Consider the following 27,053-nt stretch of genomic DNA (forward strand, 5'->3'; position numbering starts at 1 on the left):
ATAAGAATGGTTTTATTCAACATTCACATTGTCATATACAAGGAATCTGACTTGGTGTGCAGTTGGTGGCAATCAAAAATACCACAAAAAATATTATATATAAGAAATTATGAGTTATTTAGTAATGGTCCCGAGTCATGATCATAAAACTGACTGCAGTCAGGAAAAAAAACTAAGTTTGTGGCCAGTGGGAAGTGTTTTAAAAATAATATGTCCAGGGTCCCATGGTGGTGCAGCGGGATAATCCGCTAGCACACCAGTGCTGGGATTCTGAACTCCTTGAAATGGAAACTCATCACTGCTACCGGTCAGCTGGGTGCCCCCTAGCCGGCATAATTGGCAATGCCAGCAGCAGACAGAATTGGCCATTAAGTCTACTGTGCGGGAAAAGACCAGACCGAAAAAAGTGGGTGTCCTGGAGGTGTGCAGGTCCTGGAGGGATGGTGGGTTGCAGCCAATCACCCTTTAATTAGAGTGAATGATGTGTTTCAGACTGCTCTTGTTTTTGGCATTATCCATTATGGTGACTCAAGCTTTACCCAATGGCAGTTTGATAAATGAATCAAGGTTTGGTGAATACCAAAAGAATGAATATAAAGTTTGATGCAGGAACAGTTTTTGATAGTTTGAACTGGGCAGCTTGGTTTCAGTGAGGAAAGATCTTGATGTGATGGTCTGGAGAATTGACTGCGTCCAGCATTGTGGCAACAGTTTAGGGAATGTCCTTTAATGTTGAGGAACTGGACTAACTATAGAAAGGTCACTGGTTCAATGCCTTCCAACCCTCCCACTTCCTTAAATCCAGGTTGCTGATGTTTAGCACTTGAAAAGCCATGAACCCTCAATTACTTGGATCATTCGTTCACAATTGTAAGTGGCTCCGGACAAAAAAGTGTCTGTTGAATTTCATAAATGTAAATGCACAGATAGGTTAACATTTGGCATCTAAGAATTTAACAGATGATTAAAATTCTCAGTTAACTACTTTGGGTTAAACTGGAACACAGACCTGCCAGGTCCTATTACACAACATTAGAGCCTGACCACAGATATAATAGCAGCATAGGGGTGTGTGTGAGGGGAGGTACATATTAATACTGCTTTCACAATTTATTTTCGTAACACAAATTAATATTAACATTTATCTTTTATTTTTGTTAAACATTGGTAAATTAATGGGTAGTCCAAAACAACATGTCCTTATGACAAGGTTATACACAGTCCAGCATTGCAGCTCGTACAATATAAAAGCAGAAGGAAGCAAAAGTAAACTGTGTTTACTTTCTGATTTACGAACAGGGACGTGAGTTTGGCACTCGCTGACAGGAGCTAGGAATAGAGCACAATGGAAACATCAAACATTTCATTTCAGCACATCTAAACAGGGCCAAAACACGCAAACTGAAATTCCTAAACACTGGCTAGCACCACCTGACCATTTCTGACACAAGCAAAACACAATTATATATTTAATATATAGTATATATATAAAGAAACCCCTCGACTTTTTGCACATTTTATTGTTTATTATTTGATCTTGAATGGATATAATTGACATTTAAACCCATCAGTCTACACTTAATCAGGTATAATGAAAATAGGAAAACGAAATTAATAAGAATCAAAATCTAAAATCTCTTATTCGCAGAAGCATTTAAATCCATAATTCAATAATTTAATAATACAGGAGCTTCTTTGACAGCAATGACAGCTGCAAGCCTTCGTGGATGCATCACTACAAGCTTGGATTTGTGCAGTCTATCCCATTCTTCATTGCAAATCCACTCAAGCTCTGATAGACTGGATGGCAAATGTCTTCACAGAAGTTAAATAGAGTTGATGCCTGGTTTTTGTCATCTTTTTTTGGAATCTTTTACATGCTGTCAAATGCCTTTTACTTAAGAGTGGCTTGTATCGTGCCACTCCCAAAGTGCTCTGAAAGATGCTTGTCTGTCCAACAAGTTCTCTCATCTCTGCAAAGGACTTTAGAAGCTCTTTTAGAGTGACCACTTCATTCTTTTTTACCTCCTTGATCTACATAAGTGTATATACGGTGCTGTGGAAAAGCATTTTCCCTCTGACAGATAGATAGATATACTTTATTTGTCATATATACATATACACGTGTACAGTACAATGAAATTCTTTCTTCACATATCCCAGCTTGTTTGGACGCTGGGGTCAGAGCACAGGGTCAGCCATCGTACGGCGCCCCTGGAACAGACAGGGTTAAGGGCCTTGCTCAAGGACCCAACCGTGGCTGCATAGCAGAGCCTGGATTTAAACTGCCAATCTTCTGGTTGATAGCCCAAAGCTCTACCCACTAGGCTACCTCTGTCTCTCTGTCCAGTTTCCTCTAATTACCCACAAGTCAAGTCAAGTAAATTTCATTTGTATAGAGCTTTTTTTACAATAGACGACGTCTTAAAGCAACTTCACAGAATTCAGGACTGACAGACCAAAAACCCCTGTTGAGCAAGCCAAGAGTGACAGTGGCAAGACTTAAAGAAACTCCCTTCAATTACAGGAGGAAACCTTGAGAAAAACCAGACTCAGCAAGGACCTCCATCCTACAAGACTTTAGAAATAGTATTCTTTGGAATCATGAGTCAAAGGTGGAACTTTTTGGAAGATATAGGTCCCAGGACATCTGACCTAAAGCCATCTCCACATTCCACTATAAAAGCTGCAACTGTTGGGCCCCTGAGCGAGGCCCTTAACCCTCAATCGCTTGCTTTGGATAAGTTCACAATGCTATGAATGAAAATGTATGTAATCCGGTGCAGGAGCTTACCGGGGCTGCTTGAAAGCTTATTATATCTGCTCGTCCATCTACAACTGCTGTAGTCCATCTTTCTCTTTCATACACACACGCACTGAGACAGAGTCACTCATCGCCACTGCCTCTGACACCTGACCCGGCAGACTAACACCCAGCGAAACGGCAGTCCAAGCCCCTCCTGCTGTACTAATACTTTCTGCTGAGGTGATGAACAGACGTGCATGATGGGTAGTGTGTATGACACGGCAGACAGAGCGTGACCGACACAGATCCTGACCGAGCTATGGTGATAGAGGGGGGATCCTGCATAATGCAGAAAGTGAAAACCAGATAGATATGACACAATATGGCCGTAAGTATTTGGACCTCTATGGTACCTCTATGTGATCTTGCAGCAAGAACAACTTCCACTCTTCTGACTCCACAGCTCAATAAAGCTTCAACTGATGTTCCAGTTCATTCCAAAGCTGTTCAGGGCTGAGGTCAGGGCTCTGTGCAGGTCACTGGAGTTTCTTTAAACCAAGCTTTTGTTCATGTCTTTATAGAGCTTTCTTTTTCTCTGACCACTGGGTTCTTTTTTACCTCCTTGACCATAGCCGTTCTTGCCCGGATTGCCAATTTGGCCAGATGGTCAACTCAAAAAAGGTTCATGGTTGTACCAAGCTATTTCCATTTCAAAATCATTAAGATCACTGTGGTCCCACAAGCTTGATATTGTTTAATTTGATATTGATACTGTGGTCCCGAAAACCTTACATATTGTTGTACATCCTTGCCCTGACCTATGTCTTGTCACTATATGATTACAATGACAATGCAGTGGAAACTGTGGGCCCATATAGACCCACGTGATGTCAATCAGTTCAAATTGCAACCAGAATTTAGACGCTTTTACAGTACTGTGACAGTATATTGTCCAAACAATTGAGGGTTAAGGGCCTTGCTTAAGAGCCCAACATTGATAACCTGGCAGTGATGGGGCTTGAACCAGCGATCTTTCGATTACTAGTCCGGTACCTTAACCGCTAGGCTACAGCTGTGATTTGCAGGTGGAAATTTGGTACGCAAATCAAATAACGGGTGACATGACAGATCACTGATTGAGGACATAAAGCACTTCTTGACACGATTAAATTATCCTTAACTTACAGTAGAAGACACATCTTGCATAAAGGACAGATAGAAGGTCGGCTGGGACAGAAAAGAGCCTTCCCGAAACTATTGCAGCAAATTTGGAAGCATATAATTACCTTTATATAACTGATTTATTACACATTTCAACTGAACCTGATAATAAGAAGGCCTGTCTTAATACTTTTGTCCATAGTGTTTGGTGAATACAGGTTCACAAAGTTCACAGTTGGTGTTTTGGCAGGAGAGCTTAAGCCTAATTTAGGCTTCGTAGAAAGTGTTTGGAAAGCCGCCCAAAACAAACACTGTGACAGGAGGTTTTTACTTACATCAACCAAGGAACAGCTAGTAAACATTCATTAGTAATATGTGTAAAGCCTGGGGCGCGTGCTAGCACACTTTACCAAAGAGGGACTTCTAGAAGTAAGAGGATTGTACCATCTCTGTGTTGTGAGGGGAGACAGTCTTAAATGTACTTGAGTACAGTTGCTACATGAAAAAGGAAATGAACCCCCAGCATCCTTCCAAACATAGATTATAAGCATATTAGCACATTAACACTATCAAATAAAATTGCATCTACAATTTATAGCCAAAAGTGTGTTGATTCCCTTTCTTTTATTGAGTTACAGACACATTCATTTTAAACAGGTACATAAAATCAATAATATAAAATAGATTTTCAGTGCACTTCAGTTTCCATCAGCTCCCCCAGCTCCTCCAGGGGATTTCCAGACATTCCCAAACCAACTGTGAGATAAAAAAAAAAATTCCTTACAGCAGGTCCAGTGTATGCCCTGGGGTCTTAAACCAGAGCCCAGAATAGCTCTAGTGGGAGCCGACCAGAAGGCATTCTCATGCCCCTTCGAGTCTAGAAACTCTATAAGATTACAGAGTTATAAAAAAATGGACTTTTTTGCTTCCAATTTGTGGCCACAGTTTTAAGCAAGAGGAACATGTTGTTGAGTTTAGTGTGACACTTAAGTGACCTGCACACAGATACATTACCGATTATTACTAACTTATACACCGATCAGCCATAACATTAAAACCACCTCCTTGTTTCTACACACATTGTCCATTTTATCGTACACTTACCATATAGAAGCACTTTGTAGTTCTACAATTACTGACTGTAGTCCATCTGTTTCTCTGCATGCTTTGTTAGCCCCCTTTCATGCTGTTCTTCAATGGTCAGGACCACCACAGAGCAGGTATTATTTAGGTGCTGGATCATTCTCAGCACTGCAGTGACACTGACATGGTGGTGGTGTGTTAGTGTGTGTTGTGCTGGTATGAGTGAATAAGACACAGCAGCGCTGCTGGAGTTTTTAAACACCTCACTGTCACTGCTGGACTGAGAATAGTCCACCAACCAAAAATATATCCAGCCAACAGCACCCCGTGGGCAGCGTCCTGTGACCACTGATGAAGGTCTAGAAGATGACCAACTCAAACAGCAGCAATAGATGAGCGATCGTCTCTGACTTTACATCTACAAGGTGGACCAACTAGGTAGGAGTGTCTAATAGAGTGGACAGTGAGTGGACACGGTATTTAAAAACTCCAGCAGTGCTGCTGTGTCTGATCCACTCATACCAGCACAACACACACTAACACACCACCACCATGTCAGTGTCACTGCAGTGCTGAGAATGATCCACTACCTAAATAATACCTGCTCTGTGGTGGTCCTGTGGGGGTTCTGACCATTGAAGAACAGGGTGAAAGCAGGCAAAAAAAAAGTATGTAGAGAAATAGATGGATTACAGTCAGTAATTGTAGAACTACAAAGTGCTTCTATATGGTAAGTGAAGCTGATAACATGGACAGTGAGTGTAGAAACAAGGAGGTGGTTTTCATTTTATGGCTGATCAGTGTAATACCGTGTTTTAAAACAACAAAATATTTATAGTTGACCAGTGGAGTCCAAACATTTACTTAAGATTGAATAAATGACAAAATAAAAATACTAAGTGCTACATATCAAACCTCACAGAATTTTCCAGCATTCACTGCCAGCAGTGAGAAGCTTTTGGTGCCGACTTGCCTTCAGTGGATGACTCTTTTGTTTCTCTAGGCACGTAGAAGGTAAGCATACCAGAAACTGCACAGTCACACATTCAGCAGAATTCCAGATCTTGGGTTTGCAATCTCAACAATTAGAAGTGATCTAATCTTGGCTATAGTCTGGATCAATGTGTTTAATCTTATACACTCATCTGGAGTAGGTCTGGATCAATGTGTTAAGGAAAACACGAGTACGGACTCACCTTGAGTCTGAATCAGGTGCAAGATCTTGCCAGTCACCTGCCTGATGGCCTCACCCTCTGAGTTCGATGTCTCTCCATTAAACCTCTCCAGCTGCCCCAGCAACATCAGCACCCGGGAACTACTGGGAATACTGCACACACACACTGTATATGTAAGTCAGCTGTAGTCAGTTGTTTTCACTAATTAAGATTACTAAAGAAGTTAAATGATATTATAGAACTTTCTACTTGTATGTTTATTTTAGACCAAGCAGATTAAAAAACACAAAATTGTCAGGACATCTATTACAGGTGTAAGTGGTGTGTTTGTGGACGTGATTACTTACCCTTTCTCTGCTGCCATTTTGGGTTTATTCATTGCTTGCCATTCACATACAGGTCAATCAGACTGCAAACGACACACACAAAGCTCTTAGCACATTATGTTTCCATAAGGATGTAATGAAACACTATGAATACACTGTTGTGATAATGTGTTCATATAAAAGTATGCAATAATTTACTTTTACAGTCTTTTTACTTTGTACTCACAAATAAACAAAACAGGTTTAAGCGTATATGAAAATGTGTGTGTGTGTGTGTGTGTGTGAAGATATAAATGCTGCTAATAAAACTTGATAGATATTTGGTGGTTGCATAATTAAAGTTTGGAAAGATTTCATGCACAGGCACGCAGGAAGATGTTTTAGGTGGGAGGTGCTGCCAAATGAATCTAAATATGTGTAGCAACACAATTCAAATTAACACACAAAGGCACACAGGTAAACTACAGTAAACAGACTAAACAAGCAATAACCGCTTGGTCGAAATCAAATTTAGCACACTATTTAGTATATAGGATGTTAAAGGGTAAGTAAAAGGGCTAGAATGAAAACGCTACAGAACCAAAGCAAACAGCCTAAACATTCCTGTCTGTACTATTGGTTCATTAATCTGCAAATGGAAAGTTAATGGAACCACAACACGCACATGTGTACTGCACAAGATTTTACAACATGTCTATTAGTAAGAATTTGAAACAATTTGAAATTGAAATAGCCAGCAATTAATTAAAAAAAAAACATTTGTAGGGTGAAACTGCAGGAACAACAGTAACACAGAGACCAGTTAGTAATGAACAGCACCACGATTATCTTTCCTGCACCCACTGTAAAGGAAATGAGAAAGAATGGTTGCACGTATGGTGGGAGATGGAAGCATCATACAGTTGGGACGTTTTTCTGCAAATGACTGGGACATACACATCATTAAAGCAAGCATGAATGAAGGAATGTACTGGGGATATTTTAGAGGTAAATTTGATCTTATCACCAAGGACACTAATAAATAAAAAACCCAAATGATAAAGTTACAATAACAACACTGATTTATAAGAAAGAACAGGAAAGTGTTTGAATGGCTTGGCCAATCTTCTGACTTCAATCCAATTAAAACTCTTTTAAAATCCTTAACAAGCCCATCAGTGGGACCCTTTGTAGATATTGCCAAAAGAATCATGACTTAGTGTACACATTGGAGTGCTTTAACTGTCAACAATGGTTTCACAGCAAAACACAATTGTTTTTGTAATAATTTGTGTCCTGCACCCAATGTAAAACTCATCTCTGGCAGGAAAGGATGATTTGAGGAAAGAATTGAGAAAAGATTAAAAAAAAAAAACCCAAATGTTACAATAACAACACTGATTTATAAGAATAAATGGGAAAGTGTTTGAATGGCTTGGCCAATATTCTGACTTCTAAAATCCTTTATTATTCACCAAGTACAAGATGTACAAGAAATTTCTCTTTGTGCAAGTGTCAACATATATACAGTCCCTGACAGAAGTTCTGTCGCTTATCCATGTTGTGGAAACAAAAGCTTATAACCTGACTTTAAATTCATCCATTGGTTTTAGAAATGACTCATATGAAAGCTGAAACCCTCCCAAATGAGGTTTAATTTACGAAAATAAATTTGCTTCACTGCAGAAATATTGATCATTTAATGAACACAGAAAGGTCAGATTTTGGCAAGACAAAAGTTTTGTCGCCTTGTCATATAATGCACCCAATCCTAGTTTACAGCCTCACCTGTGCTCACTAATTGATCGGTTAGTTAGTGGGTGTGTATAAAACGAACCCCAGCACCCCAGACCTTCACTTGAACTGCAACTTCACCTCTGACAACATGCCAAAAATCCACCCTGCGACCAAAGCCTTGATTATCAAGAGGCTAAAGACCAGATCCACTGCAGAGGTGGCTGGCACCTTTAATGTGTCTCAGCGTCAAGTACAAAGAATTAAAAAAAGATTTGAAGGGACTGGAGATGTTTTTGACAAGCCCAGGTCCGGCAGACCCCGCAAGACAACTGCTAAGGAGGAACGTTTGTTGGTTAGAAAATCCAAAGCCAGCCCCTCTTCCACTGCAGCAGAGCTCCACCAGGCCTGGTCACCTCAAGTCCCTGTGTCAACTAGAACAGTTTGTAGGATTCTGTCTCGAAATGGCCTCCATGGTCGAATCAGTGCCCAGAAGCCAGCACTAAACAAAAGGCAATTAAAAAACTGTGTGGCATTTGCCAAGGCCCACAGACTGCTAAACGGATGGACGCTGGAAAAGTGGCAGAAGGTGGATTTCTCAGATGAATCTTCAGTTGAATTACACCACAGCCGCCGCAAATACTGCAGGAGACCTACTGGAGCCCGTATGGATCCAAGATTCACCCAGAAAACTGTTACGTTTGGTGGTGGAAAGATCATGGTCTGGGGTTACATTCAGTATGGGGGTGTGCGAAACATTTGCAAGGTGGAAGGCAATATCAATAGCCTAAAATATCAAGAAGTATTAGCTACCGCTTACATTCCCAATCATAAAAGGGGTCAAATTTTGCAGCAGGATGGTGCTCCATCTCATACATCCATCTCTACATCAAAGTTCCTCAAGGCGAAGAAGATCAAGGTGCTCTAGGACTGGCCAGCCCAGTCACCAGACATGAACATCATTGAGCATGTTTGGGGTAGGATGAAAGAGGAAGCTTGGAAGACAAAACCAAAGAATCTTGATGAACTCTGGGAGGCATGTAAGACTGCATTCTTTGCTATTCCTGATGACTTCATCAATAAATTGTATGAATCATTGTCGAACCGCATGGATGCAGTCCTTAAAGTCACACAAAATATTAAATATGGCTCTAATAGCACCACAACTTCATTCACCAATGTTATGAAACATATCTTTGTATTTGAAGTAAATTATTTGTTTGATTTTCACATTACTTTCTGTGGGCGACAAAACTTTTGTCTTGCCAAAATCTGACCTTTCTGTGTTCATTAAATGATCAATATTTCTGCAGTGAAGCAAATTTATTTTCGTAAATTAAACCTCATTTGGGAGGGTTTCAGCTTTCATATGAGTCATTTCTAAAACCAATGGATGAATTTAAAGTCAGGTTATAAGCTTTTGTTTCCACAACATGGATAAGCGACAGAACTTCTGTCAGGGACTGTACGTCTAATTAAATAATAGAAAAAGGAACACTATATATAAACACAGAATATACAATACAGCAGCAACAAAAACAGTACAGAATCAGACAAAGTGTGGAATAAAGATGTACAGTACAGTACACTGACAGACTTCAAGATAAATAAATAAATAAATTGTGCAATAGAAACTATTAACAAGCCAATCAGTGGGACCCTTTGCAGTTGTAAAAATTGCCAAAAGTAAAGAGTCAAAATTCAACTACCATCTTGAATCATGTCTTAATGTCTTAATGTACACATCACAGTCTGTCAGCAGTGGTTTCACAGCAAAACACAACTGTTATTGTAATAACAATCAATTTACATCAATGTCAATTTGGTCTTTCGAACATGAGGATAAAAACAATCTCTATTCTGTATTGAGCAGCATTACACAGACATCATTACCTCTGCATATAAGATGTTTACAGTTTTTTAATCAAAACAAAACATCTAGCCAACTACTAGATCACTGAGTGTAGAACGTGCAGAATAAAAAGTAGAAATAAACAACCTTGTGTGTAATGATTAAAATACCGCAGCAAACGTTTAAACACCCAGCAGTCAAAATGTAGCCATCTTGGTAAGGTCAAAAGTGACCGTGCCTAGACTGAAATACATTTATACAGCAAAATTTAAAAGGAAAATAAACAACATTTGCATTCCACGTTGTCCGGACAGCTGTTATAAATGCATAGAAATAACCGTAGATAGATATTAGATATAAATATATACCAGTTGTATATTTTACGATACACAGTGATGTCAGTTGCACCTGCCCAGGCTAACAGGCTAGCAATAAACATTACCTCCGCTAAAGCTGCTCTATCAACTGTCACACTTAAAAATGAACGACCTAGTGCATAAACAGAAGGACATTATTAACCCACCTTTAGTGCATTAAACAACTGCTCCATCTAATACAACATCCACTTGGTTCAAATACAGAAAACCATTTGCAACGTTATTATTTACTAGCAATCCATATCAACAGAGTGCCAGTTATGGGCGCATCCAGGAACGCGGAATTTTCAAAGATCTACAAGGCATCGTTAAAAGAAACGTTCTCAGTACAATAGTTTGAAGATCTACAAATAAGAGCAGACGTCGGTCCCATGGCTACGCATGAACAGACATCTGGGAAATGTAGGACTTTCCTATTATTTAGCTTCATTTTAAATAATAACATAGCGTTTTAAATAATACATAACGTTAAACCTAAACTACGACACAAAAATTGTATTATTGAATATAAAGAATGTGTTCATGAACAATCATTTTTTGGACTTAATACGGACTAATAAAACGGATTTTCTTAAATTTAGCAGAACTTCAAATACTTCAAATCCCATAATGCAATTGGGCGCAAAACGCACTTTAATAACGAGAAAATGCTTGATATAAGAATATAACAATTTGATATAAGAATAGAACAATTTATTTATTATTGATATAAGAATATAACAATGTATTTATAAATTATAATATTATTTATTATAATTTATCATACTTTACCATCATGCCTTGAAAATCTCTTTTCTATGCTACGTAAGAATGGAATTAAACGGACATTCTTATTTGACAGATATAACATAGTTATACCTACGTTGGTACAACCACTAATTTTAACATTTGCAACATTGTGACACTAATTAAAGCTGAGATTTCAGCCATGTTTATTTAAGTGTATTAAACAAATGCAAAAAAATGCAAGTCGAACACATTTTTCTAAACGATACAATATTTCGCAAATCTAAAAGCCATACACGTACTGCATTATTTGTACCGATGGTTAAAAGATCTACGAATATCTGCAAACGGTTGTCTTTAGGGCTACAAATAACAGAAAGGCCTTTGGGGAAATGTAGGACGTTCGAGTTGTTTACTTGCTATAATAAGAAAGACATGCCACAAAAACAAAATACACAACGACTACAAAAGAAAAAAAGTGAGAAACGCCAGGGAATTTAAATACAACTACTGTGTAGTTTGTAGTGTATTGTAATTAGTAAAACTACGAATCCCATAATGCAGTTCGGTTGTGAGAACAATTTCCAGCGCCCGATACGATCCTTGAAGTGTGGTCGCGACGCAGAAAATAAAAAGGTATTTATTGTTTTCGCCATTTTGGCTGCGCTTTTATTATTTATCTACATAATATAAAACTTGATATTTTTATATTGCTTTGTGTGTTAAAAGGCGCGTTGTTGTATGTTTATACATGGTGTTTGTTTTTTTGTGAAAGGTCTGTTGCTAGCTACTTAATGACAGTCCCATTGTAGTAAATACAGCAAATACAGCATCATTTCACAGGATTAAAGCTGATTTATTCAGATTAGTGCATTACTAGATCTATAGATAGATTACTAGATGTTTACAATTCTGTTTTTTAATGTAATTAAATAATCTTACCTGGAATCCAAAGCATTTGCTGTTGTTATGCCTTGCCTCAGTCAGTACATTAGCACATTGAAACCTATAGCTGACTGAAGAGCTACTGGAATGACCTGGAGATTTGTCACTAGATCCTTCTACACTAGATCCAGATGATTTCAAGTGCAGGAGCAGGTGAATGACTTCATCCATGACTGCATGGTTAATCATGCAGGCAGTGGGTATTCAGGATAGTGTCTACATCACACAAAATTAAAATCTTAATTAAAATAAATGTGATGCAATCAAATGAACTAGAAAATTACCATGTTGATGATTGCTCTTCTCACCACATTTAGAGTCTACATGTGATACTCTAGTACAGTACAAAAAGAAGGTGAATGAAACATCAGTTAGAGGTCAGTCAGTGAGCTCACATTGATAGGAACCATGTTAAAGTTGCTCTAGGTAGAATTTTGGGTTAAAAGCATTTGGTCTAATGTGCTAGCCCAACTCAGAGAGCTCAAGCTCTTGAGTTCGAATCCCAGACAGTGCTGTCAACCTTGCTGGGCACCCAAACGGTGTAGTTTCTTTACTGATGCGAAGTTGTGACCTCTTGTTTGGTTGAGGCACAGATACTAGTGGTTTGTTATTTGTGTATTTCGTAGCATGCTTTCTCATAAACTGTAAGGCTTACTTGTGAGATGAAATATGGTAGGTGTTTACAAAGGAAGTCTGCCATGTTTTTATTTAGAAATCAAGAGTAAATCCTTACCTGTCAGGATTGGCATTTGTAAAGGTGGAGGGAGGTGTAACCAGATATTGGGAAAGAAGTTTAATCATTATTTGTGTTTGCTGTCAGAGACACAATGAGGGTCATGTGTCTTTTCTTTATATGCGGATGTTGTATCTTTCGGTACATGTGTAGTTAATTTTGTGTTTGCATTTTGCATTTGTAGCCATCTCAATGGTGATGAAGTCGTCAGGTGAGGAGGATGAAGGATCCTGGGGTCTGGGGATGCCAGAAAAGATGAGGAACAATGCTGAGTGGGTGGACATTACCCAGGACTTCAAATCAGCCTGTAAAGGTATGTATATAATATGTGGAATTAGCACTGGAATTATATGATGGTAAATAGAACAATAGTAAGACACCTAACACACCTTATTCTACCTGTAATCAACTGGTGAGTTGTATGAGGTGCATTTGAGCTGGACTTCTGTGGAATTTTAAATATCAGATCTTTATTTCTGTCTCCACTCCTGCAGAACTCAACCTGGGGGAGTTACTCCATGATAAACTGTGAGTATCTATACATCCTCTTTGTTACTTCATACCTTATTAAATTGTTTGTTTTCTGACCAAACCCTTCCAGTCAAGTCATTACCAATTCCAAACTGTGATCTGCTGCACAATTCCCAATCTGATCATGGAGAGCCGGATCACCATGTGACACATGTAGGAGCTGAAGCCGCTTTTTATCCCACATAGAGACTTGTCACATAAGAGCCATGCCATGCAGCAGCCCCCCCCCCCCCCCCCCCCCCCACATATTGCAGCAGCAGTGTGAAAGAACCAACCTTGACCTGTCCAACCTTGCCTCTTTCAAACATTAACTGTAATGCTGTGTGGATGTCTGGCCAGGTCCTTGTCTCTGCTGAGATTCGCCTCGCCACCCGAGTGCCCTAAATAAATTGTTTAAGGGTTTTAAAGCACTGCTACATTTTAGGGTCGTTTCATCCACAGATTTGGTCTGTTCGAGGCAATGTCAGCCATCGAAATGATGGACCCAAAAATGGACGCTGGGATGATCGGGAACCAAGTGAACCGGAAAATTCTTCATTTTGAGCAAGCGGTGAAGGTACAGCGTTTAATGTTCATTCAACTGCATCGCATAGGGGTGTCGCTCTGTTCTTCCTAATATGCATTCTTCTCTGTATAGGACGGGGCTATTCGAGTAAAGGATCTGTCTCTGCCTGAGCTCATTGGCATCGTTGACACGTGTTTCTGCTGCCTGGTGAGAAAAACATCACAATTCTGCATTTCTCAAAGCATTAACTAAAATATATGTACAGAAACCCAATTGAGCTTGGATTTGGTTCTTTTGATTCAATTCAAAATCAGGTTCTGTTCCTCTGTAGATCACATGGTTGGAAGGTCACTCTCTGGCACAGACCGTCTTCACATGTCTGTATGTTCATAACCCCGAGCTCATCCTGGACCCTGCACTCAAAGCCTTCGCCCTGGGCATCCTGAAAATCTGTGACATCGCCCGGGAGAAGGTCAACAAAGCTGCCGTATTTGAAGAGGTAATACTGAATCATTTTTTTTCTGTTTTTCATTAATTTTTTGATCTTGTGATCTGAATGTTGATGTTTTTGAATCACAGGAGGATTTCCAGGCGATGACGTACGGCTTCAAGATGGCAAACAACGTGACAGATCTCAGAGTGACTGGTAACACCACATCACTGCACCCTTTTCTAAACATCTAAACATTTTCTAAACATCTCAAACATATAATTCGGTAGAACGCCTTGCCCCATCTGCGTGTAGAACGTTTCACCTCAGCTGTGTTTAAAACCGTTCACCCCACCTGTGTTTAGAACGCTTCACCCCACCTGTGTTTAGAACGCTTCACCTCAGCTGTGTTTAAAACCGTTCACCCCACCTGTGTTTAGAACGCTTCACCCCACCTGTGTTGAACGCTTCACCCCACCTGTGTTTAGAACGCTTCACCCCACCTGTGTTTAGAACGCTTCACCTCAGCTGTGTTTAAAACCGTTCACCCCACCTGTGTTTAGAACGCTTCACCCCACCTGTGTTGAACGCTTCACCCCACCTGTGTTTAGAACGCTTCACCCCACCTGTGTTTAGAACGCTTCACCTCAGCTGTGTTTAAAACCGTTCACCCCACCTGTGTTTAGAACGCTTCACCCCACCTGTGTTGAACGCTTCACCCCACCTGTGTTTAGAACGCTTCACCCCACCTGTGTTTAGAACGCTTCACCTCAGCTGTGTTTAAAACCGTTCACCCCACCTGTGTTTAGAACGCTTCACCCCACCTGTGTTGAATGCTTCACCCCACCTGTGTTTAGAACGCTTCACCCCACCTGTGTTTAGAACGCTTCACCTCAGCTGTGTTTAAAACCGTTCACCCCACCTGTGTTTAGAACGCTTCACCCCACCTGTGTTTAGAACGCTTCGTCTCACCTGGGCTTAGAATGCTTTGTCTCACCCCACCTGTGTTTAGTACGCTTCATCCCATCTGTGTTTAGAACGCTTTGTCTCACCCCACCTGTGTTTAGAACGCTTTGTCTCACCCCAGCTGTGTTTGGAACGCTTCATCTCACCTGGTTTTAGTACACTTCACCCCACCTGTGTTTAGAACCCTTCACCCCACCTGTTGTTTAGAACGCTTCACCGCAGCTGTGTTTAGAATGCTTCACCCCAGCTGTGTTTAGAACGCATCACCGCAGCTGTGTTTAGAACGCTTCACCGCAGCTGTGTTTAGAACGCTTCACCGCAGCTGTGTTTAGAATGCTTCACCCCACCTGTGTTTAGAACGCATCACCGCAGCTGTGTTTAGAATGCTTCACCCCAGCTGTGTTTAGAACGCTTCACCGCAGCTGTGTTTAGAATGCTTCACCCCACCTGTGTTTAGAACGCATCACCGCAGCTGTGTTTAGAATGCTTCACCCCAGCTGTGTTTAGAACACTTCACCCCGCTTGAATGTAGAGTGCGTCACATGTAGAACGCAGCACTCTCACATTTACATAGTATTGTACATAGTACACGTATATGTCAATGCTACATTTTAATGTTGCGTTCCATACAGGAATGCTAAAGGACGTCGAGGAGGAACTACAGAGAAAAGTAAAGGTATTACACCAGAAAAATAATTTAAACCAAACATTGCATCACTGATTTGCTTTTTCATATTTCATCTCTTACTTTGTCTGTTTTTTAGAGCACGAGGAGTCGACAGGGTGAGCAGAGGGACCCTGAAGTGGAGCTCGATGTAAGACAATTCTGAAACTTGTTTTTACTCACTGTTGTGGGTTGATTTATACCCAGACAGAACTCTCACATGCTTTTTTTTATTGTCTGTCTGTCCCCAGCATCAGCAGTGTCTGGCTTTGTTCAGCAGGATCAAATTCACCCGCCTCCTACTGACGGCTCTCATCTCCTTCACCAAGAAAGAGGTCTGACATTATGTGTAAGAGTATCTGAGCTGTGTGGTAATCGGTAAATGAAGTGTGGTGATTGCTGAATGACGGCATGGATTGTGGGATTTTTTTGGCTTTTTTAGACAAGTGCAGTAAGTGAAGCACAGAAACTGATGAGCCAGGCAGCAGATCTCCTGCCTGCAATACACTCCACCATCCAATACGGCATCCAGTCACAGAATGACACCACTAAAGGAGGTACTGTCCACACCACTTAATATTTGGTTGAGCTTACTTTGAGTCTATATACTTGGGTAAAAATAAGCTGTATTTAAATAATCTTGTATCTGCTTTTTGGTTGACGTGTTAAACTCAAAAATATTTGTAGATGGTTTTGAAAAACAGCCTTTCTAACCTATATGTCAACTTGAAGCTAGCAGCTGAAAAATCATCCATGAAAGTAGCATCACTTGGGTTTTTTCTGTAAATAAATGCATGAGTGTGTGTCACCTTGCACTGTATTGACACTCTGTCCAGCATGTGTTTCCATTTTGCACCCATGCCTTAGTCCCCACGACCCTGGTGCTGTTCGACACCCACACTACCTGCTGCGGCGTCTAAAGCAAGTCAAAACTATATAAATTAGTTCGAATCTCAGCTCTGCTTTCGGCTGGGTGGGCACCTACACTGACAGTGATTGGCTTGTTTGAGGTAGGCTGTAGGGATTCCTTATAACTGCTGCACTTGCGACCTTAGCTGGCTGATCGATGGTGCCTGAACAGAGACGAAGGATAATGGAGATCAGTGCGTGATTCTGTGCGTGATACAGATCTCCATATGAACCTCCCTCGTGCAGGTGAAAAGAAGTGGTCGGACACTGCACACATCTCCTCGGTCAGGAGTGAAGGTGAAGTGGAGGAAGCGACATACAGTTAGGTAATTGGATACAACTAAATTGGGAAGAAAATTGGGTTCAAATGCATTAAAAACCATGTGAATTAAAATACCTGGTTAGCATGGTAACAAATATTTAACTCCCTTGATGAAAAATGCAAAAACAAAAAGTAGAACCTAAAATAAATATTAAACATTTACAGAAACCATGTTCCCCCTCTTCCTAGCCCTCACAATAACACCTGTATAGCTGAAAGCTTCTTGTAGCTATGCTTGCTCTAATATCTAATACCTCTCTACTGCATTCCCAGAACATCCCATCATGATGGGCTTCGAGCCATTGGTAAACCAGCGCCTGCTCCCTCCTACGTTTCCCCGCTACGCCAAGATCATCAAGCGTGAGGAGATGGTCAACTACTTCAGCAAACTCATCGAGCGCATTAAGATTGTGTGCGACGTCATAAACACAACAAACCTCCACAGCATCCTGGTACTCTAAACTAAGCTTAAACTAGATCAGTATGAAATCAATGGTATCGTTCCAGAAGCAGTTTTTTTATTCTTGTAACACTTTTTTTCCCCCCAGGACTTTTTCTGTGAGTTCAGTGAGCAGTCTCCCTGCGTTCTGTCCAGATCTTTACTACAGGTCCGCAAAAGTCTTTCACGTTCCATTAAAATAACAGGACTTAAAACACAACCTTACACACATTACACACAAATGTTGCTTTAAAATGCAGTTTGTAAAATTACATTTTACCTTCATGTTATTTGTTGCTTGCTTTCTCATCCAAAGCGACTTACACCTGTGAGCAATTGAGAGTTTTGGGCTTTGCTCACAGACCCAACAGTGGCAACTTGGCATTGGTGGTGCTTGAACCAATGACTTTATCATTAGTCTGGAATTTTAAACACCGAGCTACCACTTGCTCAAAACCTCCAACATTTCATTTTCATTGACTATTTTGTGGCTCGATGGGTAGCACTGTTGCCTCACAGCAAGGTCAAGGTCATCGATTTCCAGTTGGAGCGATCCCGGTCCTTTCTGTGTGGAGTTTGCATGTTTTCTCCCACAGTCCAAAAACTCAGTCCATGACTGTGTTTGACATTAAAGACTTGAACTGATTAATCTTGTGAATCTTATCGTAACATAGACTGCATGGTCAAAAGTATTGGGACACCTCTTGTAATTTTTGATTTGATGTGTTTTAGCCACAACAGTTGCTAACAGGTGTAATAGATCAATTATACAGTATAAAGGAAGTTTATAATATTGGCTTTTGATAAAGCTGATCATATAGAGGTCAATCTATTTAATACCATTTGGTTTTAAAATGGAATGTCCAACAAGCTCATGGTCAGGTGTCCAAATACTTTTGGTCTTGTGGTGTCATATACTTCAAGTATTTGTCATTTTTGGTGCAGCTACTTGTTTCTTTTTGTTGTTGTTCAGACTACATTCCTGATCGACAATAAGAAAGTATTTGGGACACACCTGATGCAGGACATGATTAAAGATGCTCTGCGCTATTTCGTCAGCCCTCCTGTTCTCTCCCCGAAGTAAGTGTGTGTGTGTGTATGTGCATGAGTAGAGCGATGTACCTGGACGTATTTAGAGGGGAATTGAATCAGATCAATCAAGAAAATAAACAAGATGTTTCAGCAAGACCAGAGACGTCTCAAAACTGATGTCTGAATATTTTTATTTATTTTTTTACCCTTTTTTCTCCCAATCTAGTCATATCCAATTTCCCAGTTGTATCGCCTCTACTGCTGCAGACCCCTTAACCTGACCGAGGAGGTCTGTACCTAACACACGCCCCGTTCGAAGAATGTATTTTCACCTGAACTAGGCGGATTTACACAGAGATCAGTATCGCGTAGGAAGAGTGATGCACTGATCTCCATTATTTCCCGTCTCTGTGCAGGTGCCATAGACCCTTTGGCCCGCCCTCCATCAGACATAGCCAATCATGTCTGTGTAGGCGCGCGGCTGGTCAAATTGTCTGAATATTTTTAACATATCTTTCTTAACAGCTATACGTCAATAATTACTTAAAATAAATTATATACGTCCAACCTTGTGGAAACAGCATCACTGTGCCCATAGAGGCATTAAACACTTTGGGATGAATTAGTAGTGCCTGAAAATCTCTTTTGACCAAATAGGCACAAATTCTCACAGAGACATTCCAAATTCTTGGTAATGTTATCTCCACAAAGCAGAGCCAATTCAATGGTTTTGAGCCTTATGGTCGGCTCTCCACATATTTTTGCTGGTATTGTGTGCTATTAACTGCTGTTTGTGCTCACAGATGCAGTCTGTATAATAACCACCAGGCTAAAGACTACATCGACTCCTTCGTCACACACTGCTCCAGGGTTTGTTCATATGCATGACATAACGAATGATTCAGCTCCATTAATGTCACATAACTGTAATCGTAACCACCAAACTTCTGTCTGTGCTTACAGCCATTCTGCAGTCTGATTCAGATTCACGGCCACAACCGAGCTCGCCAAAGAGATAAGCTGGGGCACATTCTGGAGGAGTTTGCCACCCTGCAGGATGAGGTAATACCCGGTTAACAACAGTTTTATCCTGGCACTACCCTGGGTACAGGCAGAGAACCATGTAGCACCACCTATTATTATTGGGGTCAGTTAGGAGTGGTCAGGGTCAGTTAGCCGAGGCTGTCACTTGACGCCTTTTCAGTAGTGACAAATACTAAGAAGACGTTTTGGTGGTGCTGTGGCAAATTACACTAGCACCCTAACTAGCATGCCTAGACACTAGCATGTCTAAGTTGTGTCATGAAATAATTGTTTAGTATCTACAGGGGTTGGACAAAATAACTGAAACACCTGGTTTTAGACCACAATAATTTATTAGTATGGTGTAGGGCAGGGGTCAGCAACCTATGGCACGCGTGCCAAAGCTGGCACTTGAAGCATGTTTGCCCGGCACGCTGATTGGTAAGGGTAAAAAAAAAAATTATTTCATGCTCAGGGCTGTGCCTTATTAGTTGGATCCGTCCTTACACCATATGCCATATGCTCACTCCCTTGATTAACCTTAACAACAATAAATTACTCCACCTTAACCGCCTCCACCTATGGCCAGTTAAGGTTGAGTAATTTATGCTAGTTAAGGTTAATCAAGGTGTCAGGAGTGAGTCAGCTTTCAGTTTCGTGCAAAATGTGGTATAGCATGGCTGCTAAACGCGCAAAAGTGGATGTTCGTTCAATTCAACAAGACTGGACAGATTTGTATGGATTTATTCAACAAAAAGACCGGCCTGTGTGTGCTATGTGCTGTGAAAGCATCATTTGTCGCACCTCAAGTGTGCGCTGCCATTTTGAGACAAAGCACCAAAGCTGATGATGCTGACAAAATGGAATCAATCAAACGAGCAATTTCAAGGTACAAGAAACAGACGAGTGTTCTTAAGAAATGTAAGCCATGGTAAAAGTTCACCTCATATACACCACAGATGGATCATCTTTGCAGAGAGTCAGTGACAAGGATCACACTGACATGTAAGTTTAATTAACTAAATAGTTGGTTTATGTGACATACATAGCAACAGTTTGTGTTATATGATGTATTCCATGGCACACTTGGTACTTCATCTTCAGTTTATTTTTTTTAATCGGCACAGAGTACAAAAAAGGTTGCCGACCCCTGGTGTAGGGCCTCCTTTTGCGGCCAATACAGCGTCAATTCGTCTTGGAAATGACATATACAAGTCCTGCACAGTGGTCAGAGGGATTTTAAGCCATTCTTCTTGCAGGATAGTGGCCAGGTCACTACGTGATGCTGGTGGAGGAAAACGTTTCCTGACTCGCTTCTCCAAAACACCCCAAAGTGGCTCAATAATATTTAGATCTGGTGACTGTGCAGGCCATGGGAGATGTTCAACTTCACTTTCATGTTCATCAAACCAATCTTTCACCAGTCTTGCTGTGTGTATTGGTGCATTGTCATCCTGATACACGGCACCGCCATTGGATGCACATGGTCCTCCAGAATGGTTCGGTAGTCTTTGGCAGTGACGCGCCCATCTAGCACAAGTATTGGGCCAAGGGAATGCCATGATATGGCAGCCCAAACCATCACTGATCCACCCCCATGCTTCACTCTGGGCATGCAACAGTCTGGGTGGTACGCTTCTTTGGGGCTTCTCCACACCGTAACTCTCCCGGATGTGGGGAAAACAGTAAAGGTGGACTCATCAGAGAACAATACATGTTTCACATTGTCCACAGCCCAAGATTTGCGCTCCTTGCACCATTGAAACCGACGTTTGGCATTGGCACTAGTGACCAAAGGTTTGGCTATAGCAGCCCGGCCGTGTATATTGACCCTGTGGAGCTCCCGACGGACAGTTCTGGTGGAAACAGGAGAGTTGAGGTGCACATTTAATTCTGCCGTGATTTGGGCAGCCGTGGTTTTATGTTTTTTGGATACAATCCGGGTTAGCACCCGAGCATCCCTTTCAGACAGCTTCCTCTTGCGTCCACAGTTAATCCTGTTGGATGTGGTTTGTCCTTCTTGGTGGTATGCTGACATTACCCTGGATACCGTGGCTCTTGATACATCACAAAGACTTGCTGTCTTGGTCACAGATGCGCCAGCAAGACGTGCACCAACAATTTGTCCTCTTTTGAACTCTGGTATGTCACCCATAATGTTGTGTGCATTGCAATATTTTGAGCAAAACTGTGCTCTTACCCTGCTAATTGAACCTTCACACTCTGCTCTTACTGGTGCAATGTGCAATTAATTAAGATTGGCCACCAGACTGGTCCAATTTAGCCATGAAACCTCCCACACTAAAATGACAGGTGTTTCAGTTATTTTGTCCAACCCCTGTACATTATAGTTTTACTCTGGTTGGGGTTGCGGCAGGTCCAGCTTCTCTGGCCGCAATGCAATAACACCAATCCAGTGTGGGACCTTGGCCATCCCATACCTCAGACACTACCTCAGCCTTTCATTTTTGCATGTAGACACCCACCCGGTTGACAGCGTCCCAACAGTAGTAGGCTATCGTGATTTGCTCCTGGATCTGACTGTAGACTGTGTCGTGTTCATTAGCGAGGATGCTGGACATTGACTTCATTTGAACATGTGTTGTGTAAAGGCAGAGAAGGTGGATGCTGGTCTGCACGGGCTGCTGCTGAAGCTGGAACCTCAGAGGCAACATCTGGCCTGTCTGGGTACATGGGTGCTCTACCACAACCTGCGCATCATGATTCATTATCTGCTCAGCGGCTTCGAGCTCGAGCTCTACAGCATGCACGAATACTATTACATCTACTGGTAGGTGTTATAATAAAACATCTGTGTGTAAGCGATGAACAATTCTGACCCTTGATTCGAGACTGTCCTCAGTGTGCATACATTTAGGGCATTTAGCAGACACTTTTATCCAAAGCGACTTACAACTGTGACTGAATACAGTTCACGCAATTAAAGGGTAGGGGCCGTGATCAGGTGGCAACTTGTCATTGGCGGGGCTTGAACCGACAACCTTTCGTGTACTAGTCCAGAACATTAACCCCTGCCTGTGAATGTGGGGTCCCTTATTTAAATGTCTAACAATGATTCTGATTATGTGTTTGGATGTTATTTCATTCATATTAAATGCTTTTTCCTAGTCAGGGTTGCGGTGGATCCCCCTCCCCCAGCCAATAACACAGTTCATAAAATGATTCCTAGTTTCCGCGTTATAGACAGAAGTAATGACTGTATCTGTATGCGAAAGATTTGAAGTGAATTTGGAGTTTTCATGTTTTATTATCATTTTATCCTGGTCGGGGTCGCGGCGGGTCCAGTTTCCCTGGGTGCAATGCAGTAAGACACACTGGACAGGACACCAGCCCATCGCAAACCCTCCCGTAGACTTAGCCAATAGCCTGTATGTAGATGCATGACCGGCTAAAAGCACAGGTAGGGATTCGAACCCTAGATCTCAGCAGTTGAGGGCTTGCATAATTGACTGCTGCTACATCTGAAAGATTTTCTGTTATTACAATCAGGAACCGCTCAACTACTAATCATTAAAATTCCAAACAAAAGGAGCGGAACTGTTTTGTGTCAGTATGGAGTCTTGTTCAACCCTGCACATGCGGAACTGTATTATGTTTTACAAAAATGATGTGAATATTTTGCATCATGCTCCAGCATAAAGCAAGTTTAGTTTAGTCTACGTTTTTAATATTGAACTGGTTCCACTCACTGTACTTTCCGTGCCCCTGTTCCGTGTGTATGTCTGTGATGTTTCATATTTTGATTGGACGCTACAAGCTTGCGTCCGTAAATAGGGTGCATGGACACACGCTGCTCACAATCATACAGTAATCTACTAATTAATCACAAAATTGTGCACATGCTTTTGTTTGTCAATCATCTGCAGGTATCTATCAGAGTTCCTGTATGCATGGCTGATGTCCACCCTGAGTAGAGCTGACAGCTCTCAGATGGCTGAGGAACGAATCCTGGAGGAGCAGCAGCAGAAGGGCCGAAGCAGCAAGAAGAGCAAGAAGAAGAAGAAAGGTACAGTTATACACCAACAACCCGATATTCAATAGGAGCACCGAGTCTGACGACATGCAGCACACACAGCAAGAAGGTTCTGGGTTCGATTCCTTGATGGAGTGGTTCGGGTCCTTTTTGTGTGAAGTTTGCATGTTCTCTCCGTGTCTGTGTGGGTTTCCTCCGGGAGCTCTGATTTCCTTCCACAGTCCAAAGACATGCAAGTGAGGTGAATTGGAGATACAAATTTCTCTATGATTGTGTTTGACGTTGAAATTAATTACCTGTTCTGTCATGGATATAACCAAGGTGTGTAAAACATGACGTTAAAACACCCCTACTGTCCAAAAATGTCTGGAGGTAGGGACATGCCTCCTCCGTCACATGATCACACCAGGTAGAGGTGAATTCTTACAAAAAGCCTCAGCAGGTATGAAGGTATTTTTCCACTGCATGTCATGACCTTGACCGGCTGTTGCAATGGCAGGTTAGCTATACACTTCTCACTCTCAATGCACTATGATCTTGTCTTTGATTTTAAATAAAATGAATTGGTCATAATTTGTATCATCATTCTTTTAAAGCCTAGAAGGTCTTGGTTGGCACAGCGGTCAGTCACATAAGCCCACTGCCACTGGATCAAATCTGTGGTGCTATCTGCACAGACATGATTGGCTGTATCTGAGAGGTTGGGTGGCCGAACAGCCTAGCCATTGGGAGGTGCACTTGTCAGTGCGCTCTCAGTGCCGGTCCCATGCCCAGATAATAATATGGGTTGTGCCAGGAAGGGCATCCGGTGTAAAAACTGTGCCAAATCAGGTCAGCAAACCAGAATGATCCACTGTGGCGACACTTAAATACAGGAGCAACCAAAAGAAAAAACAGTCTGAAAATGATCTATATATTTTTTACCAGAGCATAAAGCACCCCTAGATAACAATTCTTGATGATTTAGACATTTAATTGTATTTGTGGGTTTTTTCCTTATAGTTCGCCCTCTGGGAAAAGAGATCACCATGAGCCAGGCCTACCAGAACATGTGTGCTGGCATGTACAAGGTAAACCTACCCACACACACTTCATGCTCAATACTGAAGAAAAAAATCGTCCCACAGGAACCAGGAACATAAAGGCTCGTCTCATATTTGCTAAAAGCACGAACCCTAGTCCTTTCGGAACTGATGTTCTGTGGACTGATCCGGCTGAAGCCTAAGTGAGGTTCCAGTTCATTCCAAAGCTGTTTAGTGGGGTTGAGGTCAGAGCTATGTGCAGGCCACTGGAGTTTCTTTAAACCAAGATTTGCTTTGTGGACAGGGGCTGGAACAGGAAAGAGACTTCCCTAAACTGATTTATTACACCTGTTAGCAATTGGTGTAGCTGAGGGGGTGTTCCACTACTTTTATCCATGTAGTTTATACTAATCTGGGCTCTAATAAAGGGAACTTGCAGAACAAAAGTTGAGGCTGTTATAGCAGCAAAAAGGGATTTCAGTTGTCCACAAACGTTGCCTTAGTGTAGCTGTCTATGTATATTTCTAAATCCTACTGCATGCTAAACATATAGAGCCAAATGCTTTGTAGTCAGTACTAATTATTTTCAATTCCTATACTTCTTTACAGACGATGATAGCTCTAGACATGGATGGGAAGGTGAGGAAGCCCCAGTTTGAGCTAGACAGCGAGCAGGTGCGCTACGAGCACCGCTTTGCACCCTTCAACAGCGTGGTCACACCACCTCCTGTACACTACATCCAGTTCAAGGTACTTGTTAAACATTTAACCACAAATGAAATGGTATTGTGATGTTTCTTAAATTACACACGTTGTATGGTGCTATGTTTGCACAGGAAATGTCTGACCTGAAGAAGTACAATCCTCCTCCATGTTCAGCTGACCTGTACATGGCAGCCAGCAAACACTTCCAGCAGGCCAAGCTCATACTGGAAAACGTCACCAGCCCGGACGCCGAGGTAAAAATCACAGGGTGGTTTGAATTTAGGAGCAACAAGGGTTTAGTCCAAAATGCTAGTGAGATCTGATTTAAATTTATACTGTATCAGTCTAGTATCAGTCATTTAGTACTTGCCATGTAGACGCCATTCATCACAACTTGGCTGATAAATCAAGTGGTATAAACGTTTATTAAAATGATGTCTGTATCAATCGCTTTCAGAAGCTTTTACATTATTATTATTATTTGTACTCTGGGTCTAATAAAATATGATTATTTAACAATAGACCTGCGACTAGAGGGTCATGGTAACAATCACAGTAACACACCTACATCAAATTAAAATTCATATACTGAGTGCCTGCATTCGCCCCTTGTCTCGGCCTCTTTTTAAACATGTTATGCACTGATTGACTTTGCCCTCTGACTACACATATACCAGGGTTGGCAGGGGTGTTTTTGGGGCATTTTTATGGTTTACCACTGCTTATCCTGGTTAGGGTCATGGTGGCTCTAACGTTCCTGGAATAACTGGGTGCAATTATGCAGTAACACAAGTATAAGGGCGGCAATATATTGTGGAGCCTTGCCCCCCTTTCAAACCCTTTAGACAGAGCTAACCATGTCTGTGTGTAACTGCCGGACCAGGCGAAAACACAGCTGAGGATTCTTGCACTGTATCCCAGTAGTAGTGGGCTAGCACAAACACACAAGAATTCACCCAGATCAGTGTCATTCAAATGAAAAGGCCAGGATCAAACCCAAATCCCCAGCCACCTGGGGTCCTATAGTTGAATGAAGGTTGAATGGGGTCCCTCTAAATTGAGTAATTCTTTCTTTCTGTTTGCATGACTGTTTAGGTCAATCGAATCCTTAAAGTGGCCAAACCAAACATTGTTGTAATGAAGCTGCTAGCAGGAGGACACAAAAAGGACACCAAGGTAGATCTCCTATCCTCACTCACGCAATTAAAAAAAAGCCAATGAATACACAAGTACTAATCATTCACTTCCATGTTCTCTTTCCAGGTCCTACCAGAATTCGACTTTTCTGCTCACAAGTACTTCCCAATAGTCAAAATTATTTAACGTCTTTATAAAGAACTGCTGCTTTTCCATCAGCTCTGCTAAAGTCATGTGAATAAACCAGGCTGTTTGTGTTATGGTTCGAGTGAGATTTCATCCAGGGTGAGAGGTCAGTCCAGAGTCTAGAACACAGAAAGCAAAATAAGACTATATTTATCGATCAAGGGTTCTGGAGGAAAGAATTGTGAATTGTGAGAAAATGCTAGTTTCTGTTCAGATGTTAGCAGTCAGTCCAGTCTGGAAAATATCAAACTTTGGATGTTTGTGTGTACACTTTATTTTTATGACCTGCTTGTGTGTAAATGTGGCTTGGTTTGTAATCTCTGAATAAAATAAAATAAAAACTCTCAATCC

General features: G+C 41.3%; 2 protein-coding genes across 5 annotated transcripts in view; one reads left to right on the forward strand and one right to left on the reverse strand.

Annotated features, from left to right (window-relative positions):
* agtpbp1 (ATP/GTP binding carboxypeptidase 1) overlaps window positions 1-11,224 on the reverse strand; it is a 35,068-nt gene extending 23,844 nt beyond the window's left edge. For 2 of the 4 annotated variants that reach the window (XM_062999273.1, XM_062999276.1), the window contains exons 1-3: window positions 10,580-10,772; window positions 6,513-6,574; window positions 6,187-6,317 (exon numbers count right to left, since the gene is read on the reverse strand). In XM_062999273.1, coding sequence (XP_062855343.1) covers window positions 6,187-6,317; window positions 6,513-6,544 — 163 coding nt within the window. In that variant the 5' untranslated portion in view covers window positions 6,545-6,574; window positions 10,580-10,772. Of the gene's footprint in view, window positions 1-6,186; window positions 6,318-6,512; window positions 6,575-10,424; window positions 10,484-10,579; window positions 10,773-11,204 lie in introns of those variants that run through there. The other 2 variants (XM_062999274.1, XM_062999275.1) reach the window with 2 other exon arrangements.
* A 475-nt stretch (window positions 11,225-11,699) lies between these two features.
* On the forward strand, window positions 11,700-27,050 carry naa35 (N-alpha-acetyltransferase 35, NatC auxiliary subunit). Its single transcript, XM_062999277.1, has 23 exons — window positions 11,700-11,795; window positions 13,022-13,150; window positions 13,332-13,365; window positions 13,810-13,924; window positions 14,006-14,080; window positions 14,205-14,372; window positions 14,453-14,519; window positions 15,902-15,945; window positions 16,034-16,084; window positions 16,185-16,268; window positions 16,376-16,490; window positions 17,438-17,616; window positions 17,713-17,772; window positions 18,577-18,683; window positions 19,439-19,505; window positions 19,599-19,697; window positions 22,271-22,449; window positions 23,546-23,685; window positions 24,655-24,722; window positions 25,284-25,424; window positions 25,511-25,633; window positions 26,475-26,555; window positions 26,643-27,050. The coding sequence occupies exons 2-23, from the start codon at window positions 13,030-13,032 to the stop codon at window positions 26,700-26,702; spliced, it is 2,178 nt and encodes a 725-aa protein (XP_062855347.1). The 5' UTR covers window positions 11,700-11,795; window positions 13,022-13,029; the 3' UTR covers window positions 26,703-27,050.
* Window positions 27,051-27,053: the final 3 nt, after the last annotated feature.

Source organism: Trichomycterus rosablanca, chromosome 7, assembly GCF_030014385.1.
Source record: "Trichomycterus rosablanca isolate fTriRos1 chromosome 7, fTriRos1.hap1, whole genome shotgun sequence".
Taxonomy (NCBI): domain Eukaryota; kingdom Metazoa; phylum Chordata; class Actinopteri; order Siluriformes; family Trichomycteridae; genus Trichomycterus; species Trichomycterus rosablanca.